The sequence below is a fragment of the Puntigrus tetrazona genome, chromosome 21 (genome assembly GCF_018831695.1).
Source record: "Puntigrus tetrazona isolate hp1 chromosome 21, ASM1883169v1, whole genome shotgun sequence".
NCBI classification, from domain to species: domain Eukaryota; kingdom Metazoa; phylum Chordata; class Actinopteri; order Cypriniformes; family Cyprinidae; genus Puntigrus; species Puntigrus tetrazona.
In genome coordinates, this window is record NC_056719.1 from 9,608,085 (window position 1) to 9,632,091 (window position 24,007).

The following is a 24,007-nucleotide window of genomic DNA, read 5'->3' on the forward strand; positions in this document are numbered from 1 at the left end:
CAGTATCAGAGGATCGCAAGACTCTCAGATACCGAGGAACGCTCTTCTTCCTTTAGCATTTTATTATTACTTATTTACAGTTTTTGTAATTCCGTTTAATTAGCTTTTTGTAAGAGGCTGGTTGCGGGCAAGGAAATCGAGGATCTCTTCATTAACAAAGCTGAAAAGTCTGGAATGCAGGAGAAGAGGAAAAAATAATGAAGCAGTAATGCAAAACAAATCCCAGACAGTGCCGATAATGAATCAAAAACAGGTGATCTAAAAGCACGGGACTAAATAAGAAACAGTAATTGAAAAATATGCCTGTTTATGAATGGAAACAAAAGCAAACACCCTAAAAGCATAACTCAGCACTGTCCTTTTAAGTTAGTTTGGCATATTGGTTTTTAAAATAATTTGTGATACATCAGTATCTTCCATACTTCTGTTGATCAGTGAAGGCTAAACCAGTCGTACTCTTTGAACGGCCAGATTTCCACTGGAAGCTTTGTCGTAGTCTCTTCAGATAATAGAGATCCGACTGACCCCAGGGGGCAGAGAGGACTTTTCGGGTACAGTCCGATGCTCTGTCTTCTGTAGAATATGACCACAACATCTGCTGAGCAGAGAAAGAGCATGTCTGGTCCCTTCACCCCGCGGCACTCCTATCTGCTCTGCTGAGCGGTGCCCTTTAACTTTTGATGTGAGGTTTATGTGTCTTGGTGCATTGCCGACTGCAGTGTAAGAAGCTTAGGGTCACTATCTACTCACAGATGTGTTGCTTGAATAAATAGGGACTCAGAGGAAAAGCAAAATATAGTCTTCTGACAGTGCAATGGTATAGGCTGGAGTCTGACGGCTTGAGACATACAATCATGTAGTGCACTTTATGTACCCTCTTCCACGCTCTTTTTACAGCTCCAGGGATTTTTACCTGAATTCATTACTCTCAAATATTCATAAAAAAATTGCGATGTTGTTTTAGGCAGGTTCAAAGTGGCAGAGATCTTTTTTGTGGAGCTTTTGAGCTGCAAGACAGATAAAGGGATTTTCTGAAGCATGATTTGAAGTCTGTTTCTGCTTGGCGAAGCAAGTTTAGGAATTAATATATTGAAGTACGGGACCTCTGTGAAACACATGCGTTAGTACTCTAAAGTTGCAGGTTCAGTGATTTTTCTTTTTTGCTCTCCATTTAATTTCCTACTCGTAGTGTTTTGTTGGACTTTTTTTTTTTTTTTAAGGCGTCGGAAAACACAGAAATGCCACTTGCTACAATTTTTCTTTAGGACAGATGTCACCGTGGTGCAAGGCTTTCATTTCCCCCTCGAGCTAGATGCTTTATGCTTGCTCTTGCATTTATGTGTGAGACGGAGCATGCAGGTGGACTGCTTGATAGATCCCTGCCCTGTGGGGCTGAGCGGCCGCTGGGTCTGTGGGTGCTTTTTAACCTCAACCAAGGCTACACTGCAGAGATCGTCTAAGCTGTGGTGACTGGTCGAGCCTCAGTCTGTATGGACATGGCCACTCTGTGACAGAGCATTGTAGGAAGCACCAGAGAGTACAGAATGCTAAAGGTGATGATGTTTAGATATGCTGATAAAAACTTTAAGCGAGGCCTTAGGCACTGTTAACGTCCTAGTGTACACTACAAAAGGGGTTAGTTAGAGTCTTTAATATTTTTGAAAGAAGTCTTTTGCACTCACCAACAGTGTCAGGGAAAGTTACTTTTAAAAGTAATTCATTAATATATTATGTTACTCCCTAAAACGTAGCTAATTGCGTTATGAAATTAATACGCCTCAGGCTGAAGGAATGTAAATTTACGTCTGTACAGTAGAGAGCGCAGCTAAAACAAGTTTAATCAAGAATATGACTGCTAAAACCAGCCTGACCAGACTGGGAGACCAGCTAAAACCAACTACATCCAGCCTAAACCAGCAGGGTTAAGAAACATGCTAAATTAACATATTTGTTTATCTAAAAAACAATGCTAAAGTCAGTTATTCCTCTTTGAAAATGTGCATTCGGAATAAGGGCCACATGTCGCTCTCTGTTTTGGTTTGTGAAACAAGGCCACTGTCAGTTTACCCAATTGTATTTTAGCAAACATGGCGTACTTCGTTTCATTCATCTGCGCTCTTTTCTGTTGGTGTGGCCAATCTGGCAACCTGCATGTGCATCAAGTTTGAAAATTTGTATTGCAATACATTGTAGGTGAGATGAGTGTCATGTTCACACAGCACACACAACACCACATGACGGTAACATGAGAGCTGTCAGTCAATATAGTAACTTATTTGAAAATGTATGTTACTAGACTAATTATTTAAAAAAGTAATCTAATTACATAACTCGTGTTACCCAACACTGCTCACCAATGCTACATTTATTTGTTCAAAAATACAATAAAAACTGTGATAATGTGAAATAAATTTTATATATCCAGTTTCTTTTGAATATATTGTAAAATGCAATCAATTCCTGTGGCGAATTTTTGCAACCTTGAACTTTCAATCTAATTTTAAATCAAATTTTCATTTAGATTAATCACAATTAATTGTTTTCACAGCACTATTTTTAAGTCTTTTGCAAATTATAACAAAATTAACTGGAATACATATTTAGATAGTAGTAGTAATTATTATTTCCATATGTAATTCTATCAGCCTCAGGATCCACACGACAAAAAATGCTGTTTACAGGATGCATAAACAATGAGAGAGGCCATTTTCTCATGGAGTAAAGAAGGAACAAATCTTCAAAGAATCACACTGTGTATTATAATGCACAAAACATGCTCTTGAATTGCTAGGTTGTTGTTTGTATTTGGTTTTGTGACTTTGCCCAGATGGCTTGTGCGGGAAGAATTACCTCATCATGAACAAGCTCAGTTTATGTATGGGCACCATGACGAGAAATCTCTGCTTTTGCATGAAATAAAGCGAAAGAGTTTGAAGATGCCCATTTCAAATCATTTAAATAGCTCTCAGTCAACTTTCGACGGAAAGATCTGGTGGTCAGGCTTGATGAGAGTTGATTGCTCGGTGAACGCAGGCGCCTGAGATTGAATAGAACCGTGGTGCATTGACAGTTCGAGATCCTGTTCTCAATTATTTGGCGAGATCAGAAACACAGATTTCATTCACGGTTGAAGTAGAAAGTATATTATTGCCTTTCTCAGCCCGGCTGATAAAAGGATGATGAAGGTTTTGTTTTTCCAGCATGTCGAGACAAGCTTTGGTGAACAGGAACGAAACTAGATACACTATCTGTGTCAGAATAGCTCTCGAGTTGTTCTGTAAATAATTTGATTTGCATCTATTGTATTTTTTTTTTATCTGTGATTTTTAGTTCAGAAAAAGGGAATTGTCAAGCGTCTCTCATTCCTTTGGTGCCGGCTTGTCTTTTTTGCAAACAGTAGGAGGTGTTTAAGCTGTTTTCAGACCTTGCCCCTGAATGACAGGGTGATTGGCAGGCGATGAGCAGGCAGGAAATGAGGCCCACATCCTATCTGGGTTGGCTCAGCGGCGTAGAAAAGACTCTTATTAAACTCGTTTAAACCCTGAACTCTCCAATTTGTTTAGCTATAATCACAAAAAGCAAGCAAATTCTTTTTGAAAGGAAGATATATTGTTTTGCACCATGAAACAAGTGACCCAGCTATTAAAACTACATTACGCACACGCGAGTTACTGTACCGCCTTTGAAGCAGACATGCTTTTTACAAAAACAAGTCTGAGCGTAATTCCTTGGAGTAGCGTGACTGAGGTCCTGAAATACGGACACCGTCTGAACTGTTTCTTGTTATTAGCCTTTTGCAAACAGCAGGCGAAGACAATTACTTCTGAGCGGAGAGAACTTGCATCTCGCACTTGTGCTAAATAAGTCACAGGCTGCCCACATTAGTTTGCGCATTTGATGAGGATCTTTCCATTTCGATAAAGCTCACAGTCTCTAGCATGGACATAAAACCCCATTCAACAGTTACGACTAAATATAAACCTCTAAGCTGCTTTGATGCTCCCCTGAAGCCATCCAGAACCCATAAAGCCTGACCTTTTCTTGTCTTCCAGCTGCGTGCGATGGCCCAGAATTGCTACCCTTTGATGACCTTAATATTTAATTTGCATGCATTATTGTCCAAAGTGGAGATTAGCGTGTGTGTGTTTGACTTTCGAGTTAATTTAGATAAATGCAGAATGTTGCCGTTCTTGATTTATGGCAGGAGGGAAAATATTAATTTATATGGCTTTTAAATGGTGTTCAGTATCTGGACATGACTTATACGCTTATACAGCAGGTGAGTTTAATTTTTCAGCACATGCCTTAAGAGCTTACCATAGCAAATCATATGAATGAAATACTACACCAATAAATCTTTTATATGAAAAGAACATGTAAAAGGTTCTTACTGCTCTATATTATCCTGCAGTTCAGACAGAATTATTTAGAACATTTTATGTGTGCATGGTAAAATATTGTGTTGTGGTTTGATTCATATGTTATTAAGTCTTTTTAATCTATTATTTTCCCTACCTTCGAATATGCGTATTCGTATTCTATTTCGGCAAACATTAGTACATGAAAAGAGTAGTATGTCCAAAATCCCAGTTTTTTATTAAACAGTACATGAAAAGAGTATGTCTGAATTCCCAGTTTTGCTTTTTTTTTTAAATAAAATAGTACGTGAATAGCATATCGAAATTTCCACTTTTTAGAAAACAGTACATGAAAACCGTAACAATCAAAGTGTTCGTAATTAATGTGTAAATGAAGTACAACTGAAGTTCACTACACAGATTCATAATGTAGAACGTACTTTTGAAATGGTTGTAAAGTAAGTTCGTGGTACAAGGGTGTGCTTACACTTAACAGGTTGAGCGGGCTTCCAAATAATAGACTCTGGAGTCGAAACAGGACAGGATGTCAAAGTTGTGATCTGTGCATTAGAGGAATTCCTAGATCTGTTTTGACTTCTTTACACATTTTATTAGTTCTTTGTGTTATAAGCTGGAAAAAACGACCCTTGTAAATACGTATAATAAGTGCATTAAGGCCAGCAGCACTGTTTTTGATGTTTGGTAAATTTATAAGATATAGGTCATAAAAGCTGTCCAATCAGGTTATGACTATAGACTTATACCTTATGCTTTGTAGGTTCAGTATTAAAACTAGACCAACCAAAGGTCCAAAAGAGCGAGGAGAATTGAACGACAAGTATAAACCACTGTATATGCATGTTTTTTTTGCAAGAGATTATATTTTGAAGCATTTTGTCCATGAAATTGAAGTCAGTGGGGTCTTGGACCCTGTTGAGCTTTATTTTATAATCAAAAACAGTTACTTTTTTTTTTTTTTTTAAATAACTTTCTTTCTGATACACAGAATAAAAGATTCATACAGGTTTGGGCCAAAATAAGAATGGTTAATATATGCCAGAATTGTAACTTTAAGCATTGACACGCAGAGATGATTTAACCTCAGGATACTGGCTTGTAGGCACAGGCAACCTTAATGCTTCAGTGAACCCCGGCCCAGTCTAGCTTCAGGGGAATAACCCCGTTCTTGTAAAACATCTGCATTCAAACAGACAGTGTAGCTGGTTAAGACTGTGCCGCTCCAATCAAGAAATCAATCATCCTCTGCTTAAGTTTGTTGTCTAAATAGGTTGTAAATTCAGCATTCTTACTTTTGTGGTGCACAATTATAATTACCAGTTTCAGTCTCACCACGGAGCTTGGAATAGTAATTATTAAGCAGAGAGAACATTTCCACATAAACACGAGCAGGCTCCAGGGGAAATATGGTGGAATGAAAAGGTGATGATGGCTTCCTATAATTCCAATAATGGCCGGCAGATGAAGACTGCATTAACATTTGGTGGTTAACGTTCATAACTCTTGGACTCCGCGGCATCACTTAACATTTCTATATTATTGCCACAAAGTCCTCTGTCTCACCTCATGTATATTTCATGAGTGTTGCTCTTTCCTTACCATTTAGTTCTTTGTGGTGTGCAAATACTGGGAACTGATGAGCAGGTCATTGTATGGGTAATTTTTAGGAGAGGCAAGTTTTGAGATTTTCATTATTCCTTTTTCCTCTCTAGATTCCGTTAAATGATCGCTATAAATGGAGGCGGTTTGATTTTAATTAGATGTTTTTATTCACCAGAATGCCCCATTCCAGAGGGAATGACTGCAGCAAAACAACAAAAAAGTTTTACAGTGGCTCTGTTGCAAATAGATGTGATGTTGCTATAATTGGAAAGTTATTGTTTAAAGGTCTAACCATCTGTGTAACCATCAGGTAAATACTTAAATGCTTTTTCTTACACTTTGAATGCTTTTTATTTTAAGCAGGCATTGTTTTCAAGGCAAAAGTATGTTGTTGTTTTTTTATCGATATTTCTACTGTAAATAATGAACATTTAAGATGTTTCTTGGAATTACTCTTTCTGACCTGAACAAAACCTGACCTTTCATAGAAAGGTCAAAATATATGGATTTTTGAGTCTTGAATATAACATGAAGATGATGTTTTTGTAGAATTGCACAGTTTGACCTAAACTAAACTTTCTCAGTGATAAAAAGGTTTAAGTATCTGACATCTTTCATACATACATATATATATATATATATATATATATATATATATATATATATATATATATATATATATATATATATATATATATATATATATATATATATGAATATCATTCATTCAAATGTTTGAGGTCAGTTTTTATGTTTTTGAAAGATTCTTTAAAGGCTCCATTTATTTGACTCGAAAACAATAATATTATGGAGCATTTTGTAAATAAAATCACTGTATTCTTTATATGAAATAAAATGTAATTCATTTCTTTAATAAATGCAAAGCTGAATTGCAACATCTTTATTGTCAAATGATCTTTCAGAAATGATTCTTGCATGCCATTTGGTGTGACAATTATTAATGCCAGTTGTGCTGCCTAATATTTTTGTGGAAACTGTGAGAGTGATGATACATGGGGCAATTTTTTGAGGAATTTTTGCTTGGGCACTTTCCCGCTGAGAATGTGTAACAGCTTTCTGGATTCTTTAAAACAGTCACAGTGGGCCCTGTCTCACCTGGTTGCCCATTGATGGCAACATTGCACAAAAAGTTTCCCTGTGTATCATCAGCCTGATTCCTTTTTTTGTATTCTTTGATGAATGGAGAGGGCAAAAGAACAGCATTTGTTTGAAATGTGAACATAATTATTATTATTATTATTTTGTTACACCTTTGCTCATGATCAATTTAGTGCATCCTTGCTGAATAAAATCGTTAATTTCTTTAATATAGTAGAGGTGTTAAACAAGTAAAAATATATATACCATTCAAAAGTTAGGGTCAATAAGATTACCCCAAACTTTTGAACGCAATATGTGTATTTAAACCTACACTTCAAAACCATTTAATGCTTTTCTTGTCCCATAAAAAGCAACTTTATAGTTTAAGTGATGCTTATATTTTGATAGATTTTTTTAGTACGTTATTATTTATTGTAAAATAAAAATCAAAACATTTGGCAGTCTCTTTCACCACACTTCCGCATTTTTCTCTAGACAAGTTACACGTATGTACTCTGTATTACTCGAGTCCCTAGAATATATATATATATAAGCAAGACTTTCGTTACACAAAACACTTATTTCACATGAAAAGTGTATTTATTTTTGAGTGCAAATATTTTTGACTAGTCTAATAGGCGTGCACTAGAGCAACCCGTTGAATCCGAGCGCTTTGGTCTTATGGAGCACGGTCGACCACTTCCTCCTTTCCCTTCGGCCAGCAGTTGAAATGAAACACAAATGGTAACGCTCGAGCCATTTAATCGAGGGCACTATTAGATTATGTACGGTACAAACTTTGCGCGAAGCCTGAAGTTGTTCCAGTTGCCGACGCTAGGAGCTGTCCGCGGTGCTGAAACGGCTCGACTCAGTCTGAGAGGTGCTGACAGAAATTGAACATTCTCTGGCTCTCCTCCGTTCACAATTACAAACCCGAGCAGAGCTCCCCGTCTCGCGCGGCGACCTTGTTCCTCGCGGCGCCGAACGTTTGCCTCCTGCTCCTCTTTAATTATTCGGAAAGTCTTTTAATGCGAGGACGTATTCTGTGATAGGAGCCCACTGCCGCGAGCATGAACTCGACAAGAAATTACAAACCAAACATGGTCATTCTGATTGTGGCCGTATTTTCCAGCGTGTGGATGGCACGAGGGCAAGGTAAGGATTTGTATTTATAATTCTAAACAATTGATACTTGTTCGGGCGTCCACGCGATTGGCGGAAGAGGGTACGCGCAGACCCCGACGGGTAGACCCGTTTCTCACTGTATTGTACATTTGTTGGCGGAGGAAAAAAAACTCCAGCAGATCTGCGCCGAGGAGGTTTATTTGAGACGTTCCGCCAATACTTCGCTTTCGCGCGAGCGGAAATGTGTTTCTCATCACGCGTTTCACAACAGATCCACTCGCAAGTCACAAAGTCGTCGGCGTGATTGCGATAAAGCACCGCGCCTGACTGTATTATCTATGTCCACGCTCTTTTGTATTTCTATACAGCCTTGTGTTCATTTTATTCGAGCCGGATATCTGTGTTTCGGTCGCTCGTTTATATTTCCCGTTTTTCTTGCGTAATGGCTGCAAGTTGCCGTTCAGTTGAATGCGATGTAAAGTTGGTACACAAGCTCTGTTTGTAGATTGATCTGATGGGTATATTAAAAGTGATCACGTCGAACCAGCTAGAAAGTTTGAGGTTCAACAGGTTTTTAATTTGGTGATCACGGTGTGTTGAAGCTAAAGGGACTTTATTTATTTAGTGGTTTAGAAGTGAGATAAGCTTTCAGTGATCTCCACCTTCACAGGCCATTGTAAAATGCATTTTATGTGAAGTGAACTTATTTAAAAACGGTTAGACACTGTTTAATTTATTGCAACAGAAAGCAGTGTAATCAAAAGAAGCATTTAAGTAAATGACAATGTTTGGAATATTATAATTATGCAGGTGACCGTTTAAAATGAAATGGGTCTTTTCTAATGCAAACCGTAGGCCCGTTTGTTCCTGATTTTATTTACACTGTAAGTGAGTAATATCTTCTGTACACCTTTCACGTTTCATATCAAATATTTGTCACTTAACATAGGGACTTTAACAGTCTTGCTAATAATATTCGATGCTGATATTTGGCACTCAGGATTTGCATCGGTTTGAGGATCATATTACAGCTTTACAAAGTTCACGTTCATCTTTAAAACACTGATTAAAAATCATGCAATACACGTGTAATACAACACTAAATGCTAGCCATGCCTTTTGCTCACTGAAACCTGCTACAGTCATTTACCAGGCGCAGAGCAGTCCATGTTGCACTTCATTTTCACTCCAGAAAGCTGTTGTGCACTACCTCAGAGCTCTGTGTTGTTTTTAGCTTTTGTCTGACAATTCCCCTCACTCTTTTTTTGTCTTACTGTAAAAGCTCTGCGAGCAATACAAGGGATAATCCCGTGTTATTTGTCAAGAGCTGCTCCATGCAGTATACTTCTGAGAGATGCGCAGCACTCAATTTTCCGCGTAAATGTTCTGTTCGGTTTCATCTTCCTTTAAAAAGTAAGCCTGAGCCGGAATTTGATTTGCATGTCAGCCAAATTATATATTTTTTAATCTATGCATAATTTCTCTCTTGACGTACTTCCAATTCAAGAATACCTTGGCGCTTTTACTCACCCGTCACTCACTGCGCTGAGCAATCATCTCGCAAGCCCCTCATCATTCAGGAAGAATCTTTCATTTTCGAATGTGACGTTTCTTAGTTTTAGGCAGCAGAATTTAAATTGCGTATTATATTTGAGACACGGCTTTTCCAGCCTGAGTCTGTTGTCTCGGACCGATCTTTTCAGCCTGTACTAATTCCATTTAGCACTGTATTGATTACGTATTGGTGATTGGAACATTGACCTTTTAGCTTTGAGAGGTGTATGAGTCAGTGTTTTCCGATCAGTCACCTTCAGGACGGGTGTGATGAGGTTTCAGGGCTGCGCTCTGAATGGCTCTTACCTTGAAAAGCACTCTGACTAATGCACAGCTCCATCATTCCACATTGAGCACAGACAGCAGGCTAAAAGCAGGGCCCACCACTCACAAATGGATGATGGGCTATACAAGAAACGCAGGAAGGTCAGTGGGTCAATTTGCTCGGGTCCGCTCCGTCCTGCTGTGATAGACGCAGATGTAAATACACATTTACTGCGTGCACGCCAGGAAACGCACACAGGAAAAGATGAATGTTAATGTGAAAAAAAATATGTGACTCATGTTCCGGATGTTTTGAACAAGGCAACGGTGCATTAGCAAGTATGAATGTTTTTAAATGAGGTTCACTGGCATACAGGACAGCCCTACGGCTCCCTCGTGGCATTGTGAGCAAATGATAGGCCTGTATGGTTTTATTTTGAATCTGCAGCAGTTTCTACTAATGTACCGTTGATGCATATATGTGTAAGTGTACGTAAAATCAGTGAATGTTGATTTGCATGAAGAAATCGACAGAAATCAAGTGTGCTGATTGTCATGACACAGCAGCTGTTGTAAAGATGTTGTAGGAACCTTTACCAGCTGCTTCCCCGTAATGCAACGTTAAGACTTTAATGGAGCTCCATTCGAGAATCTTCGCTGCGGAAGCGCTTTTCTCATTCGCTTGCAAATTTACAGTGTGACGGAAATCTATTCATCAAAATATTTGAACATGAAATGACAATGCGTAATAAAGATAAAGGAAATAGGGATGCATGGTTTATCTGTACCATAGTTTTGAATTACCTTAAAAAAGCCTTTTTGTTCTCAAAAAAAAAAAAATTAAGTTGCAAACAAGTTGCCATGTAAGGAGTACAGTAGTTGCTTTATTGATCAAATGTGTACACTTTCATACTTGTGGTAACTGTCCATATTTATATAGGTTAATAATTGCTGTTAGGTATTTGTATTATTAGTCATTTATTGGTTATTGACCATAACATAAAAATCTGCCAGAATTGTATCAGGCAATTGGTGCAACCCTGATAAAACAGTGGTATTAAGGCTAAATTAACGTTAATGTATAAAAGTATTCTAATTATTGCTAAAAGAAAAAAAAGGCTTAAAGCTATGTAGTCACGGCATCCGTTTGTGTCTGTTGAGTACTGCAATGAGAATGGCAGTTTTAAGAAAAACACGATATGAAATTTTATTTTAGAAAATCATCTCATATCTCCTACATAAAGTTGCTCATATGTTTCTATACACTTGAAAGTTGAAAGAACATACTGAACATAACTATAATGTAACACACTAAATTAAACATGAAATTTTGAAATACTGCAGTTTTAATAATCAATATGTTTTACAGATTTTTTTTTTTAAACATACACCGTTATACTTGTTTCATTTACTTTGTAAAATCTTTTTTTATGGTTTACAAGTCTCGCAACGGTTGTCTTGTTGTTCAGCCATGCAAACTTCAGTAGCTGTAGTCCATACTTAGCCACTTGTAAGCAAAACACAGCGGCATTAAAATCCACGTTTGAGGAATGACTGTAGTGCCGAATGGTCTCAGAGCAGCGTGAGTAGCATAGCGCAGTCTCCTGAGCCACTGTCTGTTCTCTGGCACTGTGTAAGATCAGACTTCCCAGGTCTCCACAGAGAGAATAAGAGTGTCAGTGATGGGTCGACTTAAACACCCAGCCGAGATCAGCCCTCGAGGAGGGTGAGTGCCACAGCCTGACTCCATTACCTGAAGCACCAGGGGGAGGATTCGGCCACAATTCCTCCCAATGCACCTCATCCTGCTCCGATAAGCCATTAGGCTCGCACCCTGTCTTTTAGGATCAAGCAATATCACTCAATCAGCAATTTATCAGTGCCCTGTGTCAGCCCAGGCAGTGCTGGAGAAGAAGGATGGAAGGGGGAGTGATTGTCAGATTGACCTCTTGACCCCCCCACACACACTCTCTCAGCTGCGGTTCAGCCGGAGCTATGAGGTTGAGCGTCTGCTCTCCTAGTCTTTATTACGACCCTGATAAATGAGTCGGCCGCCAGGCTGGGTGGCCTCCCACGGCCACACTGGCAGACCTGCCACTTCTGTAATGCTGACGAATGGTCAACTGGGACGGTGCTCAGCAGACAGTGCTGCTGGGAGAAAATCTGGACGCTGCCAGGGTGCCCTGCCTCCCACCGTCAGCACAACTGGCACATACGCACCCCGTGCGTTTCCTCTGAGGAGGTAAGGGTGGCAGTGCCTCCTTGAAAATCAGATGAGAAAATCGTAGTAAAGAAAAAAAAAATATTACGAAACTATGGCATAAAAATATTTATAAATTGTTTTATAGCATATGTAACGTAAAAACAAAAACACTGGGCTTGGTGGAGTGTAATGCAGTTGCCATTACTATTATGCTGTTAAAATGCCCCGCAATTACCTTTCGTGCAGTTTTGGACATAGTGAATGAAAACATCCCGCTTAGATTTAAATCTGAAAGTGCACCGTGTATCACAAAAGAAACAATCGACTCAGAATCAGTGAAATGAGTGGTTTTTAAAAGTCGTTTCACGTTGATGTCAACATGAACATTAGCATATTGTTCCTTGTTGCTTTTTTATGTTGGTCTGAATGAAAATGCAAATTCATTCTTTGTCCCTAGGTGAGGCCTTTGATGCGGTAATATAGTGATTTCCAGTAACGCTGTACACAAAGCAGCACTGCGCTTACAAACCTGCTTAATCAGCCATTACAAGTATGATGAATTGAAAATGAGACTAATTGGAAAAATAAATCGCCGAGCAAATCGTTTGGAAGTCATTGAGGAAATAAGGTAGAAATGAATGCATATTATATTGCATGCATGTCCTCCTGTTGTTGGTTTCTCTCAAAACCAAAATATGAACCTTTCATTACTCATTATAGGGGCACTTTAATGTAGAAAACCATGTATTGCGCTTCTCCACATAAGTCTGTATGAATAAATATAAAGCGAAGTCTGATTGAAAAATAAGTAAACAAGTCACTCATAAATATCTTGTACAAAACTTGAAACTATTTGAAAACATGATCTGTAAGGGTTGGTGAACAGTCAGTTTCAAGTTTCAGCTTTTTACACATCCGAAAATAGGTTGGCCATTAAAAAGAACATCGGTTCACAAATAAAAATAAAATTCCAAATTGGATAATGTTTTATAGTTATTCATTTGGAAGACATGTAAAATAACTAACTTTATAAGATCAACATTAAAGGGATAGTTTACCCCAAAATGTCCATTTTGTCATAATTTACTCACTAAAGTTATTGACTTCCATAGTATGGAAAAAAATGCTATGTAAGTCAAAATATCTTCTCTTGTGTTCAAGACAGTGACAGAATTTTCATTTATGGGTCAGTTATCCCTTGAAGTGTATCTGGAACATTAGTTTATATTGGCTTAAAATAAAGTGTGTGAAAAACAGTGAGCCTTAGAACACTAGCGACACACACGCACACGCACACAGTTCTCCCTGTGGTACGTGACCTGCTCTTACCATCATACACTAACTAACCCACTTAAATAGCATTTGAAGTTCTTTTGTAGTGGCTACGTCTGAACATCTGTGCAGCCTGGATGATCAATGACTTTGTCAGGCTTCCAGAGGCCAGATGGTAAGGATGGAAAAGTAGGGAGTTCAGATGTAGAGATGGGATTGAAATAACGCGATTGCCTTACTGAACTCGTACCGTAATGGATCCGGTCTATATATGGATGAGAAGAAGACATAATGTAGCCCAGGAGTCTGACAGGCTTGAGTCTAATTATAAAACTCGTATTTTTGCAGTCTAGTCTTTATGTTTGCTCTTGACCTGAATATGCCATAGTCTATATCCCTTCCTAATGATTCCTGTGCTGTTCTGTAGCGCAACATTGCACTCGCGCACACATCGCACTCATGTGACTTGAAAATGTTGTTGCCCATTTTTGCTGTTTTCTCCATTAGCCCTGATATAAATGGAAGACCTTGCTGTGGCGCTCTCATCCTTTAACCCACACTGTATGTATGTTTGTCTTTATGGCCTGTTTTAATCACTGGCTGTGGCAGGAGCATGGGGTGTAATAGTACTTTATGTGCTTGTCCTGCCCCTTCCATAATTCAGCCCGCCCTGCTTTTTACATCACATTCTGTGGCATTCTAGGAAGCACATTATGGTTTACAATTAAATTCAGTCTTGTCCTTCTCCAGAAAATGAATGGGCGGAAATTGCAGACTAGAGCATGTTTTATAGATTAAACCTCTTATTAAATAAATCCAGAGTCTTATTTGTATCTGATTGAATGCATGGACCCCTCCCCCAGCTTTCATCATATACACGCATGAAGATATGTCAAGGGCGGTGAGATTATGTTTATATAGATTAACCGCTGATGGTATGCATTATGAAACAGATGTAAATAGATACGATCGGTGTCTAGTGTTATATCAGATATCATGTTATATACGCAAAAAGGTCTGCAAAACCGGGATCTCGACTGTGATTAAAATGCCCTTTCTTCAAGATATTATCCTATTCATGAACTAGAATGTCCAATTTGTAAGCAAACGACTCTTATGAACCAGTTCTTTTTAGTGAGTCTGTCAAAACACTGAATACAACAGCCTTTTGTTAGTAGTTTTAATCTGACTAATTTGGTGAATCGTTTTAAATTATGAACGATTCTTGAACAAATGTCTCTAATGAACCAGCTATTTTTTAAGTCAGACAAAAAGTTTAATGACTGAGCCCTTTGTTAGCAGTTAAGCGACTCATTAGTGGTTGTTAACAACTGACTCTTTCACCGAACCTAGAGCTTTTTTCTGATAAAATCCTGTTTCTTGATTGCTTGTTATTCAGATAACGTGTAAGTAAAAACCAATAATACACCAAAGTTTTGTAGTATAACTAATAGTAGTGAGTAATTACATATATATATATATATATATATATATATATATATATATATATATATATATATATATATATATATATATATATATATAGTAATAAAATATATGGATATTTTTCTAAAAAAGGCAGAAAGATCTTTCTGTAATATGACTCCTAATGTGTACTTTTAGGGGCAAATAGCACCATAGTTGTTTTGTTTTCTGTCTAGACCCCTATAAAATATATATTGTGAACACGTCCGGAAAGTTCAGTTTGTGTAATATTTGGTATTTCCTCTATATTTGAAAAGTGACCTTTGAGTGTGTTTGGGCTTTAGACGTAAAATATGTCTTTACCGCCATTCCAAAACCCTGCTGAAGGGCCCCTAAATGTTTTGAGCCGCTGATAAACGACAAACTCCTTCTATCCCCCCATCACCCCCACCTCTGCCTGTCTCTTCTGCCGAGGAAAAGCAATTTGCTCTTGGTGATCCGATGCAATCAGTTGTGCTTCATGGCTTTCGAAAAAAAATCTGAAAAAAATAGAGAAAATAAACAGAAGGGAGAAAAAAAAAAACTTGTGAGAGAGGGACATCACTATTAATTAAACCGCACACTCTCGAGTTCTGATGATCATGTGCAGGAACTGCAAATATTCAACACCTGTTTTTTGATTACCAGTGATTAACCTATTGCAGTGTGCCTCAGACTCTCATCAAGAGCCATTCAGTGCATGAAGACCCTCCTTAAACTCTCCTTTTCACGCCGCTTGCTTGAAAATGAGTGTTATTGTGCCTGTGCGTCTGCCCCTCCTTTAGGACAGAAGTTGTGAATCAGGCTTTGACAGTTTCCAGGTGCCGAGGCGATGGTGAAGCTTTATCACGCTCTCTCTCTTTTGCTTTCCCTCTGCCATAACAGTCTCCGAGGCACGCCTGATGCTTCCACAGCCTTGTGAAGTGTGTATCCCAATCGCTTTTTCCCCCAGCGCCGCTTCTCTCGGGTTGTGTTCGTTCGCTTCAGAAGCCCTTTTGCGTTTTGCCATGTGTATATATGCCTTTTCCCCTTTCGCGCTTGCTCCTCATCTCGCTCAAGAGCTTGTCTGATGCGTTAAACATCCGCGGCACTCAAAGGCACCTGCATGCCCGCTCAGCCTCTGTATTCTGACAAGCCTCTTCTTCATTTGAACTCCACTTCCACTGTTTTTTTTTTGTTATTTAACTGTATATTATTGAACCGACAGCTCACGTCGTCACATGATTAGGCCTCTCCAGCGGGGCAGGTTATGAATGGCTTCCTCCCCATCTGCGGCAGTCTTGATAGCAGGCAGAATGCCATCTCTATGTCAATACCGCTTTTCAGAGTCAGTCCCTGCTGTCCTTTTATTTAGATTTCATCGCTTGTCCACCAAGATGCACAGCTGGGGTTCCAGCGATGCCGGTGGTGACGCCTGTAAGTGGGCTGTGGGACATTAGTGGGATGCTATTAATGTGTAACTCCACAATAAAGGCTTTCAACCAACTTGAGGGGCGGAAGGAAAGCTTGTGGATATTCATTACAAATCAATAGGCCAATCTCCCACGCCATCGGCTGGTGTCCACCGCTCTATTTTTCTGCCCATCTCTGCTTGGCTTATGCTGGTGATGTATTGCACTCATAAATTGTGTGGTTCTTTACTGCTTGGTTTTATGTTAGCAGTATTGACAGATGGACTAATTCGGATATGTAAGACACGGATTGACCCAAACCTTTGCTTCACCTCTCCTTGCCTCCCCTTTGTGAAAAATAAGTACGCTTTACTTATTGTAAGACTACTTATTTTGGAAAATACACTGTGAAAGAATATAACATGATATGAAGGGATAGTTCTCGCAAAAAAAATCTGTAATTATTTTTATAATTTGCTCTACAGCTGTATGTGTTTCTTTTTTTATGTTGAGCACAAAAGAAGAACATTTGAAGAATGTTGGTAACCGAACTGTTGTCATTTGAAAAATTTGGTTTACTGTTAAATGCACATTTTAATACTGTGTATTAATACTTTAAGTTAACAGGTATAGCATATATATATATATATATATATATATATATATATATATATATATATATATATATATATATATTTATATATTATATATATATATTTCAAGTTATTTTATCCAAGATTTAGCACTAATAAATTGTCAACATTTCAGTAATATGTATGTAAATAAACAGCTAATAGGTGTAACTGTAAAATAAAGTGTTACCGTACTTCTATAAACCTGGACTAGAGTGTGTTAAGTCACTAAGTACACTTATATGGCCTTACATTTGTTAATACTTAGATTTGAAGTCTACAAGTACACATGCAATACAATTAAGTACACGTCTTCTTTACAAGTATCATCACTGTAATTATCTCGGAATGAGTCCGTCCATCCAGTCAGAGTCTGAGTTGAAAAAATAAAGCAGGAAGCAGGTGTAACATGCATGCAGATGGCGTCAGTTGGCACATCAGCTTCTCTGCCGCACGTATGTATCTCCAAGGCCCTGTCTCCGTATCGATCCATTAGTCAGAGGAGAGCAAACGGTGGATCAGCCACTTCGTGTCCCTCATGGACTGGCAGACTGTGTATGCCTGGTTAATTGGGCCTGGCGTCTCTGGCGCATGCAGAACCGCGGGCTCTCCACCACAATTAAGTCTCCGACAACCTTCCCGTCCCTTCCCTGCGTTTGAAGTGCCAGCTCCTATCTAGGAGCTACTTCATCTAGAGCGTTCCCCAGCAGGGTGCAGCAGTTAGGGAGACGGCAGGTAATCACCGGAGGAACATTTGGAACGGAGCAGGAGTGCATCCTTGGTTTCTTCACATCAAAGCATTGAGCAGAACATGTCTTACCTTACAGCATATTTATGTGGACACTGTTTTAGGCAACTGATTGTGATTGTGTGTAGATTTGCTGAATTAAATTATAACTTAGGACAGAGATTAAATTTTGACGCCAAAAGGTTCACCTTCCTGAAATATATAGGCAGCTGTTGTTAGTGTAAAGTATACAATTGTTATTTTTTTTTTATTTTTTTTTTTCTATTTAAAGCACCCTTACTAATAAAAATATTTCTGTAAAAAAATTGGGATAAATTTTCATTTCAAATGTTAACTTTTGCATTTTTTGTTGTTGCTGGAATTACTGCCATAGCCATGAGAAAGCTGTGCAAAGTGGTAATAGCACCGTGATAATATCCCTGCTTTTTGAGAACATCCATTGTCAGCCAAACTTGCACAGAAAGGTGAAAGAATAAAAAGAATAACAAAAATGTAATTTAAATGCATAAAAGCATTATTTTAGTGCATTTTGTCCCTGGTTAGGCTGGATTGCAGTAGGTTTGGAAATAAAACCCTTTTTTTTGTTCTCAAATGTCATACGTAAAAACTGTTTTGTAAATCCTCCCCAATACAGTATATCTGTAAATACATAACTTTCCACTCAATGGGATTTCAAACAGTTGGATCATCTATGCAGCACAAATGATGTGTCATTAGTTGCGTCTTTCTTCAGCGAGGAAGTGGGAAAGGGAGTGATTTGATCTAAGCTAGCATGGGCGAACGCAGATCTCAAAGTAATTTCCCTCCCATCACATTTAGCATTTACCATAAAGTCCCTCATTCCCCATAAAGAACTGATTGATGGCTTGCCAGGGATTGTGCCTAGCATGCACCCCCAGTGCTTAAGGATATTCAAATCACTTTGTGCCCTTGCTCTCGCAGGCCTCGCACTAGCAGGATGATTTAAAGGTGGTAACAAGATGTGCTCCGGGGCGCAAAATATTGAACACCATCAACGATGCAGCGACTGAACAAAATGCCTGTCAGTTAAAACAAGTTATTAGATCACAGGAGAAACCGTTCTTCTCTTGCATATAAATCCTGCCCTCTGCTCCCAAATCTATCACGCAGATGAAGCAAATCCCCCAATGCACTACTTTTCTCTGCATTAACGTGTATTTACTTGTGAGATGGAAAACATATTGTCTGCTAGCACAATGCAGAGATGATTCATCCCTTTAAACTCTTTTAAAACCCACCCGACAGGACATAATACCTTGCAGGGTCTATTTTCATTCCTCTATAGTCCTTTTCTGTAATGAGCATCCTGCCGTAAAGAGAGCTCGTCCTGTGGAGCTCCAGCTAATGAACTTAGTGTATGTGCCGAGCCAATGTCAGGCCCTTAAGAGTCCCAGACATGCCATAATAAAGATGAATCATGCAAATACAGGGTGTTTGCACAGGACGCAGTCGCTGTGAATCACTCCGCTCATTATTTACCTTTACTAAGTTGTCGGGAACGATGCCACGTCGCACCGAAAGCTAAATAGATGGATTTGGAATGTACAGAGACGCCAAAGTAAGACAAATGTCCCGACATACTGTGTTAACACATATTTTTTGCACATATGCACATGGTTTTAAAGATGTTTGTGAGAGCCGAAAAAGCAAAATGCCAAAGTATGGACTGGACCGGTGCTTCAAATGGCTTTAATCTGACAGTTCTTCAGTGATTTTTCTCTCACTGTGTTACTGTTAGCAGGTAACACTGTGGCACTGAAGCACTAACAGCCTTGGTTTGCACCATTCTGACTGCCAGTTATGATTCTAATGATTACAGCCGAACACGTCTTTTGTTTGCAAGTGACAGATTTTTTTGGAGGCGATATGACATACTGGAAATAGCAAGGTTTTTATGTTATGGAGGAGATAGCAGGAAATGGCTGATGGGTGAATGGCGTTATTTGCCCCTTACCGGGGCCATATTAACTCGGCAGGCAGTGCAGTCTGTGAAGGAGCAGATGTGAGACTGGAATAGAGCAAATGCTCTGAACTGTACAGCCAGCTGCAGCACGGCAAGCCCTGATTGGAGCCCTTTCTGCTTTAGAGCACTTATTCATTGATTGATTGATGCATTCAAACCCAGCCGTTCATTATGGCCACTTTTTCCGCTTCCCCTGTGACTGATATTCAAGAGGGACGTGCAGTTCCTGAAGTCGATCGTTGAAATTTCTGGCAGTAAGAAGGGGACAGATATCGGACATAGTCAGTGTGGGCAATCGTTTGCCGATTAAATGCTTGCTAATTAGCTTATCAGTGGCTTTGATGCATCCATTACGTTCCTGATCTATACAGAAAATAAATATCTTCTCAAATACACAATGTGTATGCATATTTAATGGTGTTGTTTTTAATTGGGCACATTTTATTTGAATTTTAATGCTTTTCCCAATGGCATCTACTTGCTTAACTGCAAGTAAGCCATTTATAGGCTGTTATTTCCTCTAAAAATGCTATAAAGGTTATAGTTTATTTGTTTAAAGATCTCGACAGTAACGTTAGTTCAATTAATGGGACGAGAATATATGTTTGTTGAAGCAACGGAAGTAGTTTTGCGTGTTCATCTCAAAATGAGTATCGATTTTTAATGGTGTACATTGTAATGCTTGGAAAAACTTTATTTTTGTTTTATTAATTTTTTTCTTTTTATATGTTCAGACAAAATATTATTTGATCACACTCTGTTATTACTATTAACAAAACATGAACTATGACTTTTGCCTCAGTAATTTGCTGCTTATTAATAGTTATTAAATTTAGCTAGTATGTTAATAGACACACTAATAAGCAACTAGTTAATAGTGAGAATTGTTACTTACAAATTTTTAGCCCTAATTTGAGTAATTATAACCTGTACTGTATACTTTTAGAATTTTAATAACAATGCATCCCTTCCCTTTTTTATTCAGGGAAGGCAAGGCGATTCTCGGTTTTGGGGGAAAAAAAACAAAATGGTGCCTCTTTTGTTCCTTGCTGACAGATCCAGGGAACACATCTCAGCTCCTATAGGCTTTTAATGAATCGAGGGAGACCAGTGATGGTCACATTGATTACCTTTGTCGTCCCGTGCTGTTCATTTCTTATTGTGTTAGTGGCCAGCAGCTCCGGGTTTTGATCTCACATGTAATGACTTACAGTTTGAAGGCTTGCCAGCCGCTATTCATGAGCAGTGAGCCGCTCCAATCAATGTTTTCACACCAGTGTTCGAAACCCAGCATTATGAAGACATTTTTGTTGTTCAGAAACTGTAAAATGCCATTTGGTACAGCGGCGTGATGAAATGGCATTGACAGTAATGACTACATTAATATTAATCCCGGTGTTTGCCATTTATGTGTCATTTTTTGGCTTGGCAAAAGTGTAATTAATGACCCGCTGAGGAACAGCAGGCCGCGGTTGGTATTTCCTGTGGGTGTAGTTGCCCTTCTGTGGGAGCCAGTCTTGTTCCACAGAAATCAGCTGTTTAGCCTCTGGGAAGTTCAGTGTAGAAGCAGCCCTGTAGATGCAGCATATTGATGAAGCCGACAACGGCTTTGGGATGTGAAAGTGCAGTGCCGCTCATCAGATTATACTGTAACTGGAAGGTTTTGCAAAAAGAATCAATATCCAGAATCCAAATAATCCAGTCAAAATTGTTTGAATTGTTTGGTTTCTAAATAAGCAAGGCCTTGATGGATTTAAGGGAGCACAAAAAGTTGAATCGAGGGGTTAGCACCCAGTTGCACTTTGTTTTGTGTTTGCTGATGCAATAATATTGAACAGTGTGCAATGTATCAGGATGACAGCAATCGGAGTGAACCGCTTAGTTCTGGTGACACTGCACTTAATAAAATCTGTGAGGGTGATGCATCTTTCCACATAATATGCCACACTGGCACAAACAAATTCGGAGAGGCACTATTAAAAATGACACTATTAAAAAAATAAAGAGAGAACGACTGCGTGCAACCAGGAGAGAGGAAGAGATTGTTTTTGAGTTGTTTTTGAAATGTCCTTGAGCCCTTGTGCTTTGGGGATTTTTTTTGTCTCTGCTACGGAGATCTTTATAATTAGTCTCTGTTGTGAAAAATGTCTTCGGACTCAAAAATGGTTGTCATAGGTTTCTTTGAAATGGAAATGTGACCAGGGAAATATCGATCTGATTACCATATTTATTTACATTGATTCAGCCGCACTTGTTTCCCTCATGTGTTGTATTGAACATATTTTGTTTTCGTAGGCATACATAGTGTATAAGGGTAACTATCACAAAACCTGTCAAGAAAATGTCTGGGGTATATATAACCTCAAAAAGAATGAAATAAGAAATATTTTTCTTGAAGACAATTAAATGTAAAATTAGAAAACAAACTGACATTTTTTCTTTAAGGTTACTGTAATACAAAAAAAGAAATGTCTCTTTTTACTATATAATGTAAATGTAGTACTCCTTGTTGGGAATTTCCATAGATAATAGTGGGTATTAATAATAATAATAATAATGATTGTTATTACTATTATTTATTTCTTTTGGTTTTTTTAAAGCTTTTAAAATAAAACATCCATCCTCAGCCATAATGGTAATAAGAATTCGGGGTGTATGATCTTAAGTTTCATGACAATAATTAATTAATTAATTAATTAGTTAAAAAAAAAAAACTCTTAGTGATCTAATATTTTTTTAATTTATATATTTAATTGAATTGAATTTGTATTAAATGGTTTCCAGGATTCGCCTATATATCTCACTATACCACCCTATTGCTGTTATGCTAAATATCATGTGCGATTCTCCTGCATTCCTTTCTTATTTGCCAGGCGCACAGAATATTACCTCATATTTTTTTGAAGGAGGATCTCTGACAAGTTTCATCGCTGATTGACAACTCCCTGTGTCTGAATAAATCAACCATATTCAAGACGCCTTATGTATTTTGACTGACATGCCATCACTGGTGGTTAAAAAAGGAAGACTTTCAGTGTCTGATGGCAGTATGTAGATCTCTTCACCTCCCTCTGCCTTCTTCCTTCCACATCATGACGCTGCATCAAATAGGGATGTTTTCATATTAACATTAACGAGATGCCCAAGATATTCAATGCATGAACAAGTACGGTTCACGTCTGAAGCGCCTCACTGCTGTGTTGTGTTTTTTTTTTTTAAATCCTATTACTGTCGGGTACGGCTTTTCCATACGTCAGCTTAAATATGACTCACTTTGACAGCGTGCCGTAGCGAAAATGGAGAAATCATTACAGCACAAAGCGCTCGATGAAAACGGTGTATAATGCTTGTGTGATTTGAGTTTGTAGATGTGGTGCGCTGGGCTTGTAACGCTGTTGTATGTTGGGAGTAGAGGAGGCTTGGAGCTGACCTCGGGCAGCCTTTGGAAATTCAGGGGCTGAACAGTTCAGCTCACAGGGAAATTGGCCAGCTCGCCTCAGACCCCCCAGGCCTGCCCCAGTAGAACCTCCATTAAACAATGTGTCCGTTGTCAACCCTTAGCCGTCTCCGTCAAACCCAATCTCGCATGGTGCAGCCCGTGCCCCTCGTATTGGCTTAACCGGTAAGGACAGTGGGGGCGGCTGTTGCTGTAGGGTTGTCGTTCTCTCTGGCGTTCAGTACGCCGGATGATTTTTTAAAGTCTTGTCAGTTTTGTGGTTGAGATTATTGCCGCAGTTAGCTTTATTGCTGGCTAGAGGGTTTGTTCTGGCAGATGTAGTTCGCTAAATGTCACGCTGACCGATCTGGACTGTCTAAATTGATGTCTAGACTGCTCGCAAAGTATTAAATTGGCCATTACAACTGGCCATCGCACAATTTGTGCCCACAGAATTCTACAGAAAGCTTAGCGGATTTCCGCAGAAATTGAGCAGCCGTCCATCACTGCGTCGTTGCGTCGCTGCGCTCCTTCCACCCCTTGTGTTTTCATTTCGGATAATCTGATGCTACTTTTAACGTATAATAAGAATAAGGCATCGCTTTGTTCTCGCTGGTTTTCGTTTAGAAAGAAATGTACAGATTCTGTGTGGGCTTAGCCATGACAGTTTTTGCTTTCTCTCCCGGTCTCTTCTGCTCTGTCTGTTTCTCTGCTGCTGTAATGAGAGGAGAGAATGGAGTTCTTGAGAATGTGCAGAGGGTCTGTAAAGCTCTGAGGCTCAGGAGAACAGGCCAGTACTGTATGATCGCAGTATGGCTGGATCTGAGGATTAATTTGAGATTAGACCGAAGCCGA

At 38.8% G+C, this 24,007-nt stretch overlaps 1 protein-coding gene across 7 annotated transcripts in view; it reads left to right on the forward strand.

Moving 5' to 3' along the window:
• sez6b (seizure related 6 homolog b) overlaps positions 1-24,007 on the forward strand; it is a 169,500-nt gene that overhangs the window by 6,719 nt on the left and 138,774 nt on the right. The window contains exons 1-2 of one of the 7 annotated variants that reach the window (XM_043221524.1): positions 7,829-8,234; positions 17,384-17,386. The exons of 2 other annotated variants lie outside the window; for them this stretch is intronic. In XM_043221524.1, coding sequence (XP_043077459.1) covers positions 8,150-8,234; positions 17,384-17,386 — 88 coding nt within the window. In that variant the 5' untranslated portion in view covers positions 7,829-8,149. Of the gene's footprint in view, positions 1-4,276; positions 4,280-7,828; positions 8,235-17,383; positions 17,387-24,007 lie in introns of those variants that run through there. 4 more of the 7 variants (XM_043221526.1, XM_043221527.1, XM_043221528.1 and 1 more) reach the window with 4 other exon arrangements.